Here is a 15,999-nt window from a genome sequence, read left to right on the forward strand (position 1 = left end):
CTGCTCAGAATAGAAGGAAGAATGGAAGCAGCTGCCTTCTATAGCATGCCTTCCTTCTCCATGAGTCTACGGGAATTGCTGAAAAGCTATTCATCTGGAACTTAAACTGATGGTTGAACCCAAATTAACTCTTCCATGGTACATGCACGCACTAAGGGTGGGATATTTAGGATTTTTGGGCATTGGAGTGATTCACCAACTTTCCTGCTCGGTACCGTTTAATATTGTAAATGCATTAACTCTCTCAATGCCCAACTTTTTTTTGTCTAGGCATGCACACTGCAGCCTCATTCTTGACATCCAGATGCCTAACCCCTACCTGAGCGCACACTGCAATATCTAATTATTAATAAGTGTCTGGTCATCTGTCTCCTGCATGCTCCCCAAAGCAATTCACAATCCAAGATAGACATTCAGTTGTCCTGTCCAGCAGGTGGCCTCTGAGCATAACTACCACCTACCACCTTGATTCATTCAGGCAAACTCATACAAAATAGCGGGCTGGGGAGCCTGAAGACGATAACTTCCCTTCTCTTTAGCCTACAGCAGGGATGGGCAATAATTTTTGATGGGGGCCCACTCCAAGAATTTGGAAAGTGGTCAAGGGCCACACTCTTCCGTGACATTAATGAAGGAGGTGCAGGGTCTGGGATGGAGGTTAGGTGCAGAAAGGAGCTTGGGGTAAGGGAGGGCATTTGGGTGGAGGAAATGCTTATAATGTGGAGCACTGCACTGAGCTGCAGGGGGTTGGATTGTGACCTAGGGCAGGGAATTGGGATACAGGAGGAGGTACAGGGGAGTGATGTGCAGGGGTTTAGGTTGTGAGCTAGGGCAGGGGACTGGGGTGTCAGATCTGGGAGGTATGGGTGCAGGAGGGGGGCAGAGGATTTGGTAAGTAGAGTAGGGGATAGGAATGGGAGGCAGAGGGTTGAGGGAGGGAGGGGCTGCAGTGTCTGAGACAGACTCTGTCCAGGACACTTACTAGCCAGCAGCCCAGTACTTACCTGAAGCAGCCTCCCTGCCTGCCCCGCCCTGCACAGGCTGCAGCCATGTGTTCTGAGAACTAGCCCCAGAGGGGGAGGGGGTTGGTGCTTCTTGGCTGCCTGTTACTGAAACAGGTAGCTCCCACTGGCCAGCTTCTGACCAAAACAGGCCAATGGGATTGTGGTGGGGGTGGGAGCAGAGCCAAAACCCTTCCCCCTTTCCTTCCAGGCTCACAGATTTTAAAGCAAAACCACTCGACAACTGGATTTCTGAGTGACATGGTGTAATGGACCGGGCCAGGTCTGGGCACAGCTGAGGGCATCCGCTCAGAGTGAATTCCTCAAATTCGGGGCTCCTTACAGCGCCCATACTGGAGACCTTCCCAAACAGGCCACAAACCAGTCCCACACAGCGCTTCAGCCGCCTGCCTCAAACCTCACGAGGAAAACCCCTCCGACACCACAGCAATATCCGTGCCCCGGATAGCCCCGGCCCTCATACACAGGTGAGGGGTCTCAGAACCCAATCCACCTACCCCGAACAAGTTCTGTCCGGTTCCAAGAAACCAGCCACAATTCCCAGGTTAATTTACCCTCTAGATCTTACCCACAAATCACGCTGAGCCAATCCTTTAGAATCTAACATCTAAAGGTTTATTAGTACAAGAAAGAAAGGCACAAGAGTAAGGTTGCTAAAGTATCATACGTTACATGCAGCGAATCTCCCAGTTATCGATGCAGGCTTGCAACAGAGATCTTATAGCTGCTGGCTTAAAAGTCCTTGGTGCTCGTCCTATGCCAGGACGGGGCTACAGTTCTTCCCGGCTCATGAAACCCTGCGAGGCCGCATCCGGGGTCAGGAGCAGAGCTGGAGACAAACATGGCAAACACCTCCCCTCCTGGTTTCTTCCAAGCTGGCTAGAGTCCCATGGCCAGTGGCCAGGTGTGTCTTTGGCCTTCAGAGATGCATTGTTCCCTGGAGACTTGCTCATTAGCATGTCCATAGGCAAACATTCCTAGGCCATTACTCAACCACATTCAGAGAAACTTCCAGTCTCCATCCAGAGCACATATTCATAACTCCACACACAGACATTATACAAATATATGAAGAGCATATACAGAACCAGGAGAAAGTAAGCTTTTGTTTAATACCTCACATGGCCCCCTTTCTACCGATTTTTGGGGCGAACACCCCCCCCACGGGTGCAGCAGTGACCTGGCTGCTCCCCTCAAAATCCAATAACGTGACACATGGAGGTGGGACAAAGTAAGCGGGAACCTGCCTGGGGCTCCCTGCAGTGTCTATGGGCCAGATCTGGTGGCTTGGTGGCCTGTATTTTGCCCAGGCCTGGCCTACTCTATAAGACCGATATCCAGGATGTAGGAAACCCTCATTCAAATCCTCACCTCTGCCTAATGGGCAGAAAGGATTTCCACAGCATCTGCCATCACTCGAGGAAGTGTCTTTCCCATGAAGCTAGAGAGGGCAGAGTCTGTCTGGAAGGGAGATTGGTGACAGAAGAGAGTGTGGGGTGTGAGTATGAGAGGGAGTTTGGGACAAGAAGGGAGTTGGGAGGCTAACGCAGAAGAGGTGAGAATGCAGCCAGAAAGCTAGCTGGGGAGGAAGGCAAACAAGTGGGGAGTAAAGGAAACTGTAACTTCTGCAAAGTGTAACCCGCCCCTTATCTCTTCCCTCTGCTCCAGCCTCTCTCCCCTCAGCCCCATGATCCCTCCCAGCCTGCTGCACTTCAGTGGGGGCAGAAAGAACCCTGCCCTGGCTTTTAAAAGGCAGAATATGCATTGAAAATGAAGGGCAGCCTTCCCCATGCTCAGCACGTGATCTGCAGCCAGAGTCTCTGGGGCGGGAGCAGCTCCGCGGCGACTGGAAGGCACGGCAGTGGCTCGAGCAGGAAGGGACAGGGCCGAAGCTCCTGGGCGCTTCAACCCGCCCGCTCAGTCAGACCCGAAGAGCATGAAACGGCTTCCCCACGAGAGAGCTGCATCCTGGCCACGCCCCCGTTTGGAGATTGGCCCCCACATGCGGGCTCTGCTACCCCCCACTGCCTCTGGTCGCCCCGGCCGGACACTCGCTCACTTTCACTGGGCTGGGGCAGCAGGTTGGGGGGTGGATTGGAGCTGGGGCTTAGGTGTTGAGAGTATGGGAGGGGGTGTTGGGCTGAGCCTCTGGCAGAAGCTTGGGATGCAAGCACTGGGGGAGGGGACTTTGGGTGTAGGAAACGACTCAGGACTGGTGCAGGGTATTGGAGTGCAGCAGGAGGGGGCCCTCTGGAAGGGAGTAGAGTGGTGGAGGGAGTTGAGGGTTGGGGTAGGGAGCTAGGGTGCATGAGGGAATGTGGGGTATGGGCTCTGGGAGGGAGTTTAGATGGGGGAGTTTCTAAGCACTGAGGCAGAGGATTAGGGTGCAGGAAGGGGAGCAAGAAGGGAGTGCCAGCCAGGCAGCACTTACCTCAGGTAGCTCCCAGAAAAGCCACCATGCCACGTCCCAGGCTCAAGGATGGCCAGGCAGCTCTGCATGCTGCCGCTGCACACAGGCACTGCCTTCAAAGCTCCCTCCCAGTGGCTGTGATTACAAGCAAAGGGGACTGCGGTCTCAGCACTCGTGACAGAGTGCACACTGAAAGCTCCCGAGCCATACCTGAGCCTAGGCACCGGACATGCTGCTGCTTGATTCTGGAAGCCACACAGGGCTTGCCTGCTCTGCTGCACCACCAGGTTTTTAGTAGCCTAAAATCTTCCAGATGGTTTTCAGTAGTTTCTGTGGGAGACCAAAGTCAATTCTGGGAGATTTCCAGCCAGTCCAGGAGGGTTGGCAACCCTAGAGAAAAAGAAAGCTCCTCTGGCTCTCGCTCCCTGTGCGGCCAGAGAAGGTATCAGCCCCCTAGCCGATCACTTTGTGCTGCAATGAAACCCTAGCTATGACAACCAAGTAGTTTTGATTAGCACAGCTTTGTTAGAGTGAGGGTATACACCATATTTCTTCCAAGTCATGTATTTAATGTGCCTCTGCAACAGCCCTCACATTTAAATGCTTGTACATGTCCATGCATCCCACCCAGAATCTTTGTCTTCTGACAGTGCCTGGTACCAGATAAGTCAGAGAGAGTGAAGAGAACAGGATCCATTTCCTGTTTGCCAGGCACAGCTAATAATAGTCAAAGCTTTAGGGACACCTGCAGCGTGCGGTTAGATCCCTGACCATCTTGCCTAATACTTACAGTATTCAAACTGTTATTGCTGATATCTAGCAGTGCTGTGGCACAAGTTTTTGATAGTGTTCCTGTTATCTTCCTGTTATCTCTCAAAATCAACTGCATTGTGATCTTCAAATAGTTACGTGCCATTTTACAACTTACCTTTCTTTTATTTAGGAAACGCACTAGTACAAACGTTTACTCATTTGCATGGGATATATTTTTGCAAGTGTTGTTAAAGATCCAAAGTCAGGGATCAGGAACCTTTGCTGGGTCAGGGGCAGCAGACCCACAGAAAAGTCGGTCAGGGGCTGTACACAAGTGAGAAGCGCAACAAAAGCAGTCCACTCTAACAGTTGCACAAAAGGGCTTATTCCTGAGCGGGAAAGCGTCAGAGTTTTGGTGCAAGAAGCCCTGATTTCTTACATTAGAACAGCAGTTTGTTTGCACAAAAACACGCAGCCAGTGTACACAGGCGGCAAGTTTTTGCGCAAGAGCAGCTGCTTTTGCGCAAGATCGCATCAGTGTAGACACACCCAGGCTGCTCCCACAGGGTACTCTGGCCCACCACCAGCAGGAGCTCCTCCAGCCCGTCCAGTGCAGGCAGTACCTGTAGTGGGGAGGGGAGAAAGAAGTAGGTTGGTAGGCAGAGGCTGCTTTGGCATGGGGGAACTACAGACAGATCATGTTTCCTTGGGCTGGGAAACCCATGAACAGAGGGGCCATGTCAACACTGGCGTGTTCTCATGCAAAAATTCTTCCAGAAGAGAGCGTCTACACTGGCATGTGCTTTTCCACAAGAGATATGCGCGAGAGCATCCAAGCCATTTTAACCATCGGGCTTTCTTGCACAAGAAATTCATGTTGCCTGTCTACACCGGCCTTTTGCGCAAGAACAGTTGCGGAAAAGAAGCATCAGAGTTCTGGCACAAGAAGCCCTTATTTCATACATTAGAACATCAGTTTACTTGCACAAGAACACGTGGCCAGTGTAGACACAGCCAGGCTGCTTCCACAGGGTACTCTGGCCCATCACCAGCAGGAGCTGCTCCAGCCCATCCAGCTCAGACAGTGCCTGTAGTGGGGAGAGGAGAAAGAGGTAGAGTGGTAGGCAGAGGCTGCTTTGGCTAAGCGGTATTATTTTCCAGATATATTTTTAAAAAACTAAGAGTTTCGGTCCAAATTTGTTCCAAATTACAGTTTTCAACTCAGAAAATGTTTTTTCAAAACAGGAAAAGCTGTGCGCTGCAATACTGTATGGGACCTGGCTGAATGTGCATTACCTAACTTCTCAGTAACATATTTTAGGGTGTAATTCAGCCCAAGTTGAAAATATTTAAAATTGAAGTATCATAAATGTTTACCATTCTTTTTGGTGCTTTTTTTAAAAAAAGCACAGTAAAATGTCTTTGGATGTAGCTGTAGCTTCTGTAGTTAGTTTTGCACATAGACTCACATAGGATATAAAAGGCTACCTCTATATGAGAATGTAAACTTTGCAATGTACCATAGTGGCTAGTTCTTAAGTTTGCCAAGGGTTGGTGAGGCAGTTTGCACAACAGGATGCTGATGGAAGGACTGACTGTACCATTGCAACTGTTCCAGTGCAGCACTGATGACGGATAGACATGCATACGGAAAATGCAATCTAATCTATACACTCTTTATGACAATTGTGTCCATGGATTTTATAGGGGTGCTAAGGATTTCATATGGGGTTACACATGGAGATACAACCTTTGCCATTTGCAATGAATTGTGGAGTCCAAAATGTATCAATTATCTTTGCGGCCCAAATAAAAATGCTGGCACGACTAAGCAAAATTAAGCACAAATCACTGATACCAGAAAAGTGGCTAAGTGGAGCTTAACTATTGTTCATTATATTATCCACTAGGGATGTAACTGTGTAGTCAATTAACCAATAAGCAAAAGCAAAAGTGTAGGTTAATGCTATAGACAACATGTATTCCCCAGTCCTGCCAGTACATTTTTTAGCTTGCTGGCCAGCAGTCTGGCTCAGTTCCAGCTCACACCAGGTCTGGAAGCTTGGGCCCCTCCTACATGGGGGCTGCTGCCTCTTTATCTGAGGCAGCAGAACAGGGTAATAGGCAGCTGGTCTGAGAAGGGAGATTTTTTTTAACCCCTTCCAGCCCAGCTCCAGCCTGATAAAGAGGCAGCAGTGTGGAATGGCAAGGGGCTCCTTGGGAATTTGGAGCCTGTGTATTTGGGGCATGGAATTGGCCTGAAACAACAGGGTGACTTGGAAATCCATTAATGAGTATCCAGGCAGAGTAACGTGTTCTCCAAGAGGTTTCTGTGTGTTGCCTTTTAGGATATCTGATTTGTGTCCATTGACTCTTGTAAATCTATTCACAGTTTTTTTACTCCTCCCTCGTCCTCCTCCCACCCCCCCGGCTTTCCTTATTTATTCTTGGATCTGGACTTTTAATAATCCAGTGACTTAAAGAAGTGGATATTGCCCACCAAAGCTCACGATACCATCTACTAGACTATTTGTTGTTTTTTAAACAGATACACACTAACTTGGCTACTCCTCTGAAGATCTTAAAAGATTACAACAAAAACTACATGGTGTTTCCCACTTAAGGATAATATTAGGTGAAATCCTGGTTCCTTTAAAATCTATGATACAACTTCCTCTGACCACAGTGAAGCCAGGATGTCACACACTCGATTTTACTGTTACAGCATATTTGATAAATTCAAGTTAACATGTTCATACCTGTTTAATAAAATGTATTTCTTGTGAAAGAGGTTTGCCATAGCATCTTAGAAAATTCATCAGTAAATTCTTAAATTATTGAATTATAGTATTGTTGTGGCAACAAGTAGTTGAGAAGGCTATTTAATCATCTTGTTTTCACACCCTTCACTTTTTTTAAAGACTTACCCTTTCAGAGGCTGTATTGCCCTACTAACCAGGAATATTTTGGGGCATATCAAAAGACCATTATATTTACTACTTTTTTGTTTTGGCTCCCACTTGTGGGTCGCATGTTGAGCCTCGCATAAACCCAAACTGTGCCGCAGGCCGCAAATAAACGGGTTGTCCCACGGGTGGCATGTTGAGTAGCCCTGTGTTAGACCATTCATATACTGATGATGCACAATGCCTTCCTCTCCCAACCACCTCTTGCCCAAACTGTATGTCTGCTTAAGAGCTGTCTATCTTCCAGACATTTTAGTCTAAGAAGAAAATTAAAGTTATCCAACATAACCTGCCCATTCTCCGGCTCTGAATCAGCCCATTCTTATTTTTCTGTAATCACTGTTTATCTTTCAAACTCAGAACTGAATAAAATCAGATGCCTGCAACAGATTAACAGTCCCGTTCACAGTTCCCAAGGTACTGCTGTTGCAACACAACAGGCATTAATTATTTATTCAAATAAATAAAAAACGTTTCTTTCTGTACAAATACACAAAATCAATGTACCCTTCCTCTATTTAAAAGTAGTTTCTTTTAAAAAGGAAATCAAAACATTTATCCTCCTTCAGTAACTGAACACTGTCTTGAGTCTCTGTATTGCATAGAGGATTTTGTTTTCTTTTTGTTTGACTGCCCTTGGTTATTTAATACAAAGACACTTGCGTGATAGTTTCTGATAAAGGCTCTATAGTTTTAGCAAGTTTCTCCATCTTCTCCTCCCTAACCAGACCCAGAAATGGAAAACAATGCCTGCAAGTGTCAGGAGTCAGCTTTTGCTACAAAGAACACTGGCATGAATATGAAGCACCTGTTGTGTTACAGTAAGTTAACGAGCTGCAAACATCTCTCTGCTCACGTTTGGTCACATTTAAAAACCCCCAAAGCACAGGGGTTAACCTCCCGATCATGTCCATCATCTATCAAACTCTTGGCTCCTGCTTTCAGATGAAAAACATCCAGCATCTCAGCTGGATCGGGAGAAGCATGTGTGCAACACTGATTAGTCTGCCCCAATTGTTTCTCTTCCCAAATGCCACAACGTGTGAAAGAAAATACACAGGCCATAGCAACTATGAATATTTATTTGTTCTCCCCCCCACACTCCCCCCGTTTCCGTAAAACAGACCCCTGTGGGTCCCCATGCATTTTGCAGGGACAGCTGTCCCTCGCCTCTGTCTGGGCAGAGTAAGTCCGTTTCCCCTCAGGTTAAACCTGGCACCGATACTCTGATGGGATGGTCAGAAGACCAGATGTTGGTGAGGATGGAGGAACTCTGCTTCCAGGCACAGCACACGGGCAGCCATGGCTCTTGCTGTGAGGAGCGACAGGAAGATGGATCTCTGCCCCTCAGGCTCAGTGGTCATAGTGGTGGGGCAGAGTTCCCAGCCTGTCCTCTTGCTTTGCTTTCTCCGCCCCACACAGCCACTCCATGCACCTGCACAGCAGCTCCTGGTCCATGACCCCCGGCATCGGATCCTCATCATACTCCTCGTCGTCATAGCGGTTCTGGTCATTAAGGAACGAGATCTTCATAAAGGACGTGAGGTCCACGCCGGCTCTGCTCTGGGAGCCCGGCAGGAGCCCGGTGCCAATGAAGGGGTTCATCCACCCCCACTCATTCTGGTGATGACGCAGCAGCAGCCAGGTCGCGTCAGCTGACAGTTTAATTCTGTACTTCGTCGTGGGGACTGCAGCCTCCGGCCTCGCCGCCTTGCCTGGGTTCCTGATGGAGCGACCACGGTTGAGAGTTGGGCTCGACTTCCGTGGCTGCTGCGGCGGCTGTAGCTGTAGCTGTTGCTGCTGGGAGGTGCAGAGGTGGGAGTTGGGCAAGGGGCCAGTGTCTGCCTGGGGCGCCCAATGCACTTTCCTCTCTCTGGGCGGCAGTGCTGACTTCATAGGCACCACCTGCTTTTTAGGCTGCTCGTGGATGGTGGTGGGGCCAGAGGCTGCAGCAGCGGGAGGCCGGATGGGTAGTAGGGGCATGGCAGTGCCGCGTGACCCCTCTGCTCCACCTGCCAGCTCAGCAGCCAGCTTCGCTCGGGGCCAGCGGAACTGATCTTTCTCCGGGCTTGAGATTCCCTCCTGTACGGGAGAACAGCCCTGCTGCAACCGGCGGTGGCCCCGGCTCCATGAGTTGGACAGGCGACGGCAGTAGGGCTGAGCCGGATGAGTGGGTGTGGGGGCAGGAGGAGCGGGTGGTGGGGCCAGGGAAGCACTCGCGTGGGAAGGCTGTGACATCCCCCGGGAGGGCAGTGGCACCACCACACGGGCGAGCTGAGATGTCCCTAGGGAGAGCTGCGGTACCATTACACAGGCAGGCTGCGATGTCCCATGGGAGGGCTGTGACACCACCACCCAGGAGAACTGCAATGCCCCCTGGAAGGGCTGTAATGCCATCCCCTGACAGGGCTGAGGCACTGTCACACTGGTGGCCTCCGGCACTGTCACACTGGTGGCCTCCGGCACTGTCACACGGGTGGGCTACGGCACTGTCACACGGGTGGGCTGCAATGCAACCACCAGAGAGGGCTTTTGCACTGTCACCCGGGAGAACTGCGATGTCTTCTGGGAGCGCTGCTTCGATGTCGTCACCCGGGAGGGCTCTTGCAACGTCACTTGAGAAGGCTGTGACATACCCCGGAAGAGCTGCAATGCCACCATCCGAGAGGGCTGCGACTTCCCCCTGGAGAGCTGCAACACCACCATCTGGGAGGGCTGCGATGTCCCCCGTGCTGGAGTTGGAACACCACTGAAAAAGAGGGGATGGGTTAAAATAGTATTCCAAGAAGAGACAAGTCTGACAGAGCAAGAGATGTCAAAAGATAATCCCAGAAACATTCACAAAAACAAAACACTATAGGCAGTTTGACCAAGGCTGAAGCATTTACAGCTCTGAAATGGTAGAGACACTCATAGTTTAGCTGCTAATACTCTGGCACCGACCAGTATTTTCACACCCCTAGGGCACATACTACTGCTCTTCTACTGCACTCCTTGGTGCAGAGGGGAACTGCTTTTTACATTTTAAAACAGTCATTTACACTCGACATCTTTTGATTGTGATTAGTCCATGTTATTTAGAAATAAGTTATTTCGAAATATCTCCTCTTTGTGAAGAAGAATAACTCTTAACTATTTTGAAATAATGGGGGTATTTTGAAATAAGCTTATTTCACCACAGGCTTGGTAGTGTGGATGCTCGCCTTGTTATTTTGAAATAACGCCCCAGAGTAGACATGCCCTAATACATGAAAAGAACACTGATTTTATTGTTCAGTTTTTAAAAAGAGAAATGGTTCCCTCGACTTTTCAGTCACCATTCTCTTTTGCCATTTCCTGGAAGCACTCCTCACTCTTGCAGGAGCTGTTTATAAAACTTAGCAATTATCCTTAGTTCACCCTCTTTGATAACACTTTGAGAATTAGTTCAAGACATTTGGAATCTACTACATTTAAAGCTACATGTAAGAGAGACCGAAGAAGAGAGTCAGACATTTCTTCTAAGGTCAATGGAACTGGAAAATTGTGTTACTTTTTCAGCACCTCATTCACACCTCCTTCTACCCATAACCAACAGCCTCTTTTACAGACTCTCTCAAGATCTGCTTTCTTTTGTTCCTCAATCTTAGCCTCTACCAATTAAACATGTTAGAGGGAGCTGCCACGTGCTCTGTAGCTGTGATATCAAAAAGGCTCAATGCAACAACCAAAATGAGATTTTGGAGAAGTAGATTCTTTACCCAAAGAAGGGATAACTCACATCACTACTTTCACAGCAAAATATTATTCATTAAGCTAGCTTTCCCACAATAATTCCAAGAGGCAAATCCAGCCAACTGAGCGGATGGCTAAGAAGAGAAACCAGTCAATCCTTTTTCTTACGCTGCTTGACCATGGGACAAGTTTAGAAATCTACATAAAACAATTTCCAACCATGAGCGACTGACTACGGTTCTGTTCTACAGGATGTTGCCAGTGCTAAGGGTAGTGAGGAAAAGTAGGTGAACAGCTAGGACAAGACAGCAATCAAGGTGAGATTTAAAACTGGTTAGGATGAAGGACTACACTAGTCTGCAGCAGAGACCCATGTTAACATTCACAGTGAGCATGGATAAGATCTCCCACAGGGCAGAAAGAAAAGTGGTTAGAAAAAGTTATTCGAGTAGGCCACAAAAGTAGCTGCATTACTTTTATCATACGACAATCCACAACAGCCAGTGGTTGAATACAGGCCAATACTCCACAGAAAGATTTTGCAAATGGTGATCAGATGACAGTGTAAAAATAGTAGCCACCATGCTGTTTTCTTAAGAGAAAATGCAAACCATCTCCAGGAGATCTGAGTCAACATGCACATGAAGACATGCTTGTTTAAGCTAAATCTGGAGGAGACAGAGCTACTGCTGTTGGGAAGAGGGAAACAAAGAACTTTCAGCCACCTAAACACTAGGACCTAGGCTGACTACTCTAGCTTCAGGATCCTCAGTCTTGTTATGCCTTAATAGCTGAAGTTGGAAAAAATATTTCAACCACAGCTTGTCCCTAACAATACTTTCATAGAAGCTAAGTAAAGTATATTGAGTATATTCCATATATCCACTTCATGTACATTGACCTCTCAGGCGCATTTTTTCAAAATACCAATACAATTAAAGATGCTTTAAAGCAGGGATGGGCATTAATTTTTGATGCGGAGGCCATTCCAAGTGGTCAAGGGCCACACTTCTCCATGGAGGGGATGTGGGGTCTGGAACAGAAATGGGATGCAAAGGGAGCTCAGGGTAGGGTTCTGGTGTGCAGGACAGAGTATGGGGTGTGCGGGAAGAGGATTGGGGTGCAGGAGAGAATTCTGGTCCGGAGAAGAGGTCTAGGAGGGGGTGCAGAGTTTGGGAGGGAGTTGTGACCCAGGAACAGGAGGGGGAGGGGTAGAGAGATAGTGACCTGGAACAGGAGGGATTGTGACCTAGGGCAAGGAGTTGGGGTGCCAGAATAGGCTTTGGCCAGGATGCACTTACCTAGGTGGTTCCAGGCTAGCTGCCTAATGGAACCCTGTGCCAAGTTCCCTGCCTAGCACAACCCCCGAGCTCAGCGTGGCTGCTCCATGTGCCTTTCTGTGGTGCACAGTGTAGGGGGAGGGGAAGGAGAATCTACATGCATCGCCCAGGCCCCCAGCACAATCTCTCAGCTCCCATTGGCTGGTTTCAGCAAATGTGAGCTGTGAGATCATGCTTAGGACAAGGGCAGCCAATGGGAACCAGCCATCAGGTGCTGAATGATTGTCCTGGGGGCAGGACGGCAGGCAAAGATTCTCCCTCCCCTCTGCAGAGAAATGCAGATGGATCAGCTGCTCTGAGCCCTTGTGCTGCTCCCTGCCTGAGAATCCCAGCAGATGGCCCTGGGCCAGATTGAAAGGATTGCTGGGCCATATTTTGCCTGCCCCTGGGCTAAGGAGTTGCTTCTCTTAATAGATTTAAACGTAATAAAATACCAATAGAATTGCCTGCTCCAGCTATTACTAGGGTTGCTAGGTGTCCGGTTTTGAACCGGACAGTCCAGTATTTGAGCTGTTTGGGAAACAAATTGAGAAGATATAGATGAGAAAATATAAAATGTCTGCTATTTTCTACATGAGATGTAATGTAGATTGTGATGTAATGTCAAGTGTGTCGGGTATTTTTGTTGAAACCATCAGGCAACCCCTAGCTATTACACAGCAGAGCCCCACTTGTCATGACAGATTGGGACCAGGACCAAACCAGATGATCAAAAATTCAGATATTCAGGGGAGTAGGGAAGTGTGAGGCCGCAGCGCCATCTAGCGGCCATGGGAGGATTGCCTGCTGCTGGCCCTGCATGCGCTGGTTATTAGGTCAACATGGAAAGCTGCATAATGGAAGGTTGGAAAAATGGGGATCTACTGCACCACATCATCTGTAAGGGCTCCACATAATAGGGAACCTCATATTATACACTCCTGGCAGTGACACACACACACAGATCCTCAACTTCCTTAGCCATAGGGCAGATAGTTGGGTGTAACAATCCATTCCTGACAGAATCAGGAACTGCTCAGACCCAACCAATGTAGAGAAGCAGAACAATTCCCTGAGTCTTCTCCCTATCACTATCTCATCCTCTCAACAGTGAGACTCTGGCAGGGCAGGAAGCTATGGGAAAAGGGAAACCAAAGACACAAATTCCACTGTCCCCAGTGGTAAGGAAAAAAAAGCCTAGGTGGGAAAATAATAGTTCCAATTTTAGTGTTTCCCACAACTTACATTTGGCCAGTACAAGATAGGTCAGGCAGCATCAGCACCAAATCTAACAGAGGCTCTTACCTTCTCCGCAGAAATATGTCTCTTTTTTCAGAATTGGATTTGAAGGGAAGTCCAATAAGATTCCTCTTTGTGTTCATGTTCGAGGCCTGAGAGCGCTCTAGGTAAGAGCAGACCTCGAGATGACTCCCAGTTGCAAAGCTACGGGAGTCTGAAATTGCCCCAGCCCCGCATCCTGTCCAACCTGGCCGTTGTCATGGAGTCTCTATGAGTTCACTACCTCTCAACATCCTTTAACCAATCAGCGGAGACGCCGAAAAAGGCTTTGTGATGTCACTGCCATACCCTGTCCTGCCTTTGATATGTACAAGAGCCCCTGCTGGGGCTGTGTGGAGCCTGGAGCCAGCAGGGAATCCCACTGGCCCCAGGTTTCCTGCTGCACTTCCTCTTTGAAATGCACAAGACCAGCATTTCTTAACCTGTGTTTCTTAAACTGTGTTCTGCAGCACACTGGTGTGCCACAAGTTAGTTGAAAGTGTGCCACGGAGAACAGCTCAAAAGGGTCGGCCTTAAAAGGGCAATGCATGCTCTCCTGATAAAAGGACAAACTGTTTGGGTTTGGTGTTTTTTTGCTTAACTTCTTTTCCCTGTCCTTTTATGTTTCTTAGGTTTGCTCAACCACTTTTCCTTGGGGATTCCCCTTCCCCCAACAACTTTTCCCTTGGGAATGGCCGCCCTTAAAGGGGGAAGCCCTTTTTTTTTTTTGGCTTAAATATGCTTGTGTTCCTCATAAAAAAAATTGTTTATTGTTCCTCGGTCTTAAAAGTTTAAGTAACACTGCACAATCGCCTCCACTGAGCATGCCATATGGAACCTCAGGTTAGCTGGGGAAATCCGAATCCACCACTGGCCCCAGGCTCCTCAAGGGGCTTCCTCTTTGAAATGTACAAGATTCCCACTCTTGTACATTTTAAAGTTGGTCACCACTGCGCCCCTATACCCTCCCACGGAGTTGGAGTTGAGGGAAATCGACTTTTAAACTGGCTCCCTCCAGCACCTTCTCCTCTTCCCTGCCCTGCTCTCTCTGTGATAGAGGCAGCAAGGGGGAGGAGGGAGTGACTAGTCAACTCGCATGTTGACTATCCGAGAAGCTTTTGCTCATCAAATAGTCGATTAGTTGTTTACATTCCCAGTGAGAGTGTGGAAAAGAACAGTTACTTACCTGTAACTGTTGTTCTTCGAAATGTGTTGATCATGTCCATTCAAATAAAGTGTGCGCACGCCACGTGCACCATCTCTTTGGAGCGTTTTCCCAAGCAGTACCCGTAGCTCCAGTAGGTAGGCTCCTGGAGTGGCGCCACTATAGTGGTGCATAAGTACTCCTGCTGGCGCTCCCCCTCCTCAGTCCCTTTTTGCCTGACACTCCGACGAAGGGGTGGTGGGGAGGAATCGAATGCACATGAGCAACACATCTCGAAGAGCAACAGTTACAGGTAAGTAACCGTTCTTTTCTTCTTCGAGTGATTGCTCATGTCCATTCGAATAAGGTGACTTCCAAGCTAACCTGACTTTACGGAAGAGGGGTCGGAGCATTCAGAAAGACAAGCAAACGAAAGTTGGACAACCCAAAACGTATTTATTCAACTAACAGAATAGAGAATTGACAGAAGATGCAATGCAGCACAAAAAAACCTACAGTCACAATACAGACCTGAGGACTGCAGAACCCAGCCCTGCGTCCTCCCTGGCCTGCTGTGCCAGCGCATAGTGCATCATAAAAGCGCGTAATCAGAACCTGCGCTCCAAAGGCTACAGAGGATGCATGCGCGCTAGTAGAATGTGCTGTAATCTGGGGCGGGACTTTTTGTGCCAAGTTGTAACACTCCCTGATACACTCAGCAACCCAACTGGACAACCTCTGGGTCGAGTTGGGGAGCCCCTTCATTCTGTCAGAAAAAGCAATAAACAATTGCGTGGATTTACGAAAGGGTCTTATCCTATCAATGTAAAATGGTAATGCACACTTAGCATCCAGGGAATGGAGCAGTTGCTCCTGAGGGGAGGCATGGGGCTTTGGAAAGAATACCGGGAGATAAATTTCTTGGGACAGATGGAACAGTAACACCACCTTGGGGAGAAAAGCTGGGTGTGGACAGAGTCTAACATTACTCTCCAAGAACACTAGGTAGGGCGGGTTAATAGTTAGTGCCCTCAGCTCAGAAACCCTGCGAGCCGAAGTAACGGTTACAATGAAAGCAACCTTCATAGAAAGGTACTTCAAGGAGCACGTGGCCAGTGGCTCGAAAGGGGGTGACACAACCCTCAACAGCACGAGGTTAAGGTCACAAGCTTGGAGTGGGGGGGTCTAACCGAGGGGAACAACTTATCTAAACCTTTAAGGAACCTTTTGACCACAGGGTTAGAGAACAGAGAGACTCCCGCTGATCCAACATGGAAGGCGGAGAGTGAGGCCACATGTACCTTAATGGAGGAGGTAGAGAGCCCACTGGACCTTAGTTCAAACAAGTAGTCCAGAATGGACAGGACAGGTGCACAGGACAGATGCATCCCCC

At 48.6% G+C, this 15,999-nt stretch overlaps 2 protein-coding genes across 3 annotated transcripts in view; both read right to left on the reverse strand.

Annotated features, from left to right (window-relative positions):
* Nucleotides 1–6,587, reverse strand: part of LOC102456693 (uncharacterized) — a 95,185-nt gene extending 88,598 nt beyond the window's left edge. For both annotated transcript variants that reach the window (XM_089777326.1, XM_075924617.2), the window contains exon 1: nucleotides 1,690–6,587. The gene's annotated coding sequence lies outside the window, so the exon portion shown is untranslated. The remainder of the gene's footprint in view (nucleotides 1–1,689) is intronic.
* Nucleotides 6,588–6,645: 58 nt separating this feature from the next.
* LOC149524720 (uncharacterized) overlaps nucleotides 6,646–15,999 on the reverse strand; it is a 31,416-nt gene continuing 22,062 nt past the window's right edge. The window contains exon 4 of the mRNA XM_089777327.1: nucleotides 6,646–9,900. Within this exon, the coding sequence (XP_089633453.1) occupies nucleotides 9,172–9,900 (729 nt within the window). The 3' untranslated portion in view covers nucleotides 6,646–9,171. The remainder of the gene's footprint in view (nucleotides 9,901–15,999) is intronic.

Source organism: Pelodiscus sinensis, chromosome 3, assembly GCF_052426305.1.
Source record: "Pelodiscus sinensis isolate ZL-2025 chromosome 3, ASM5242630v1, whole genome shotgun sequence".
NCBI lineage: Eukaryota > Metazoa > Chordata > Testudines > Trionychidae > Pelodiscus > Pelodiscus sinensis.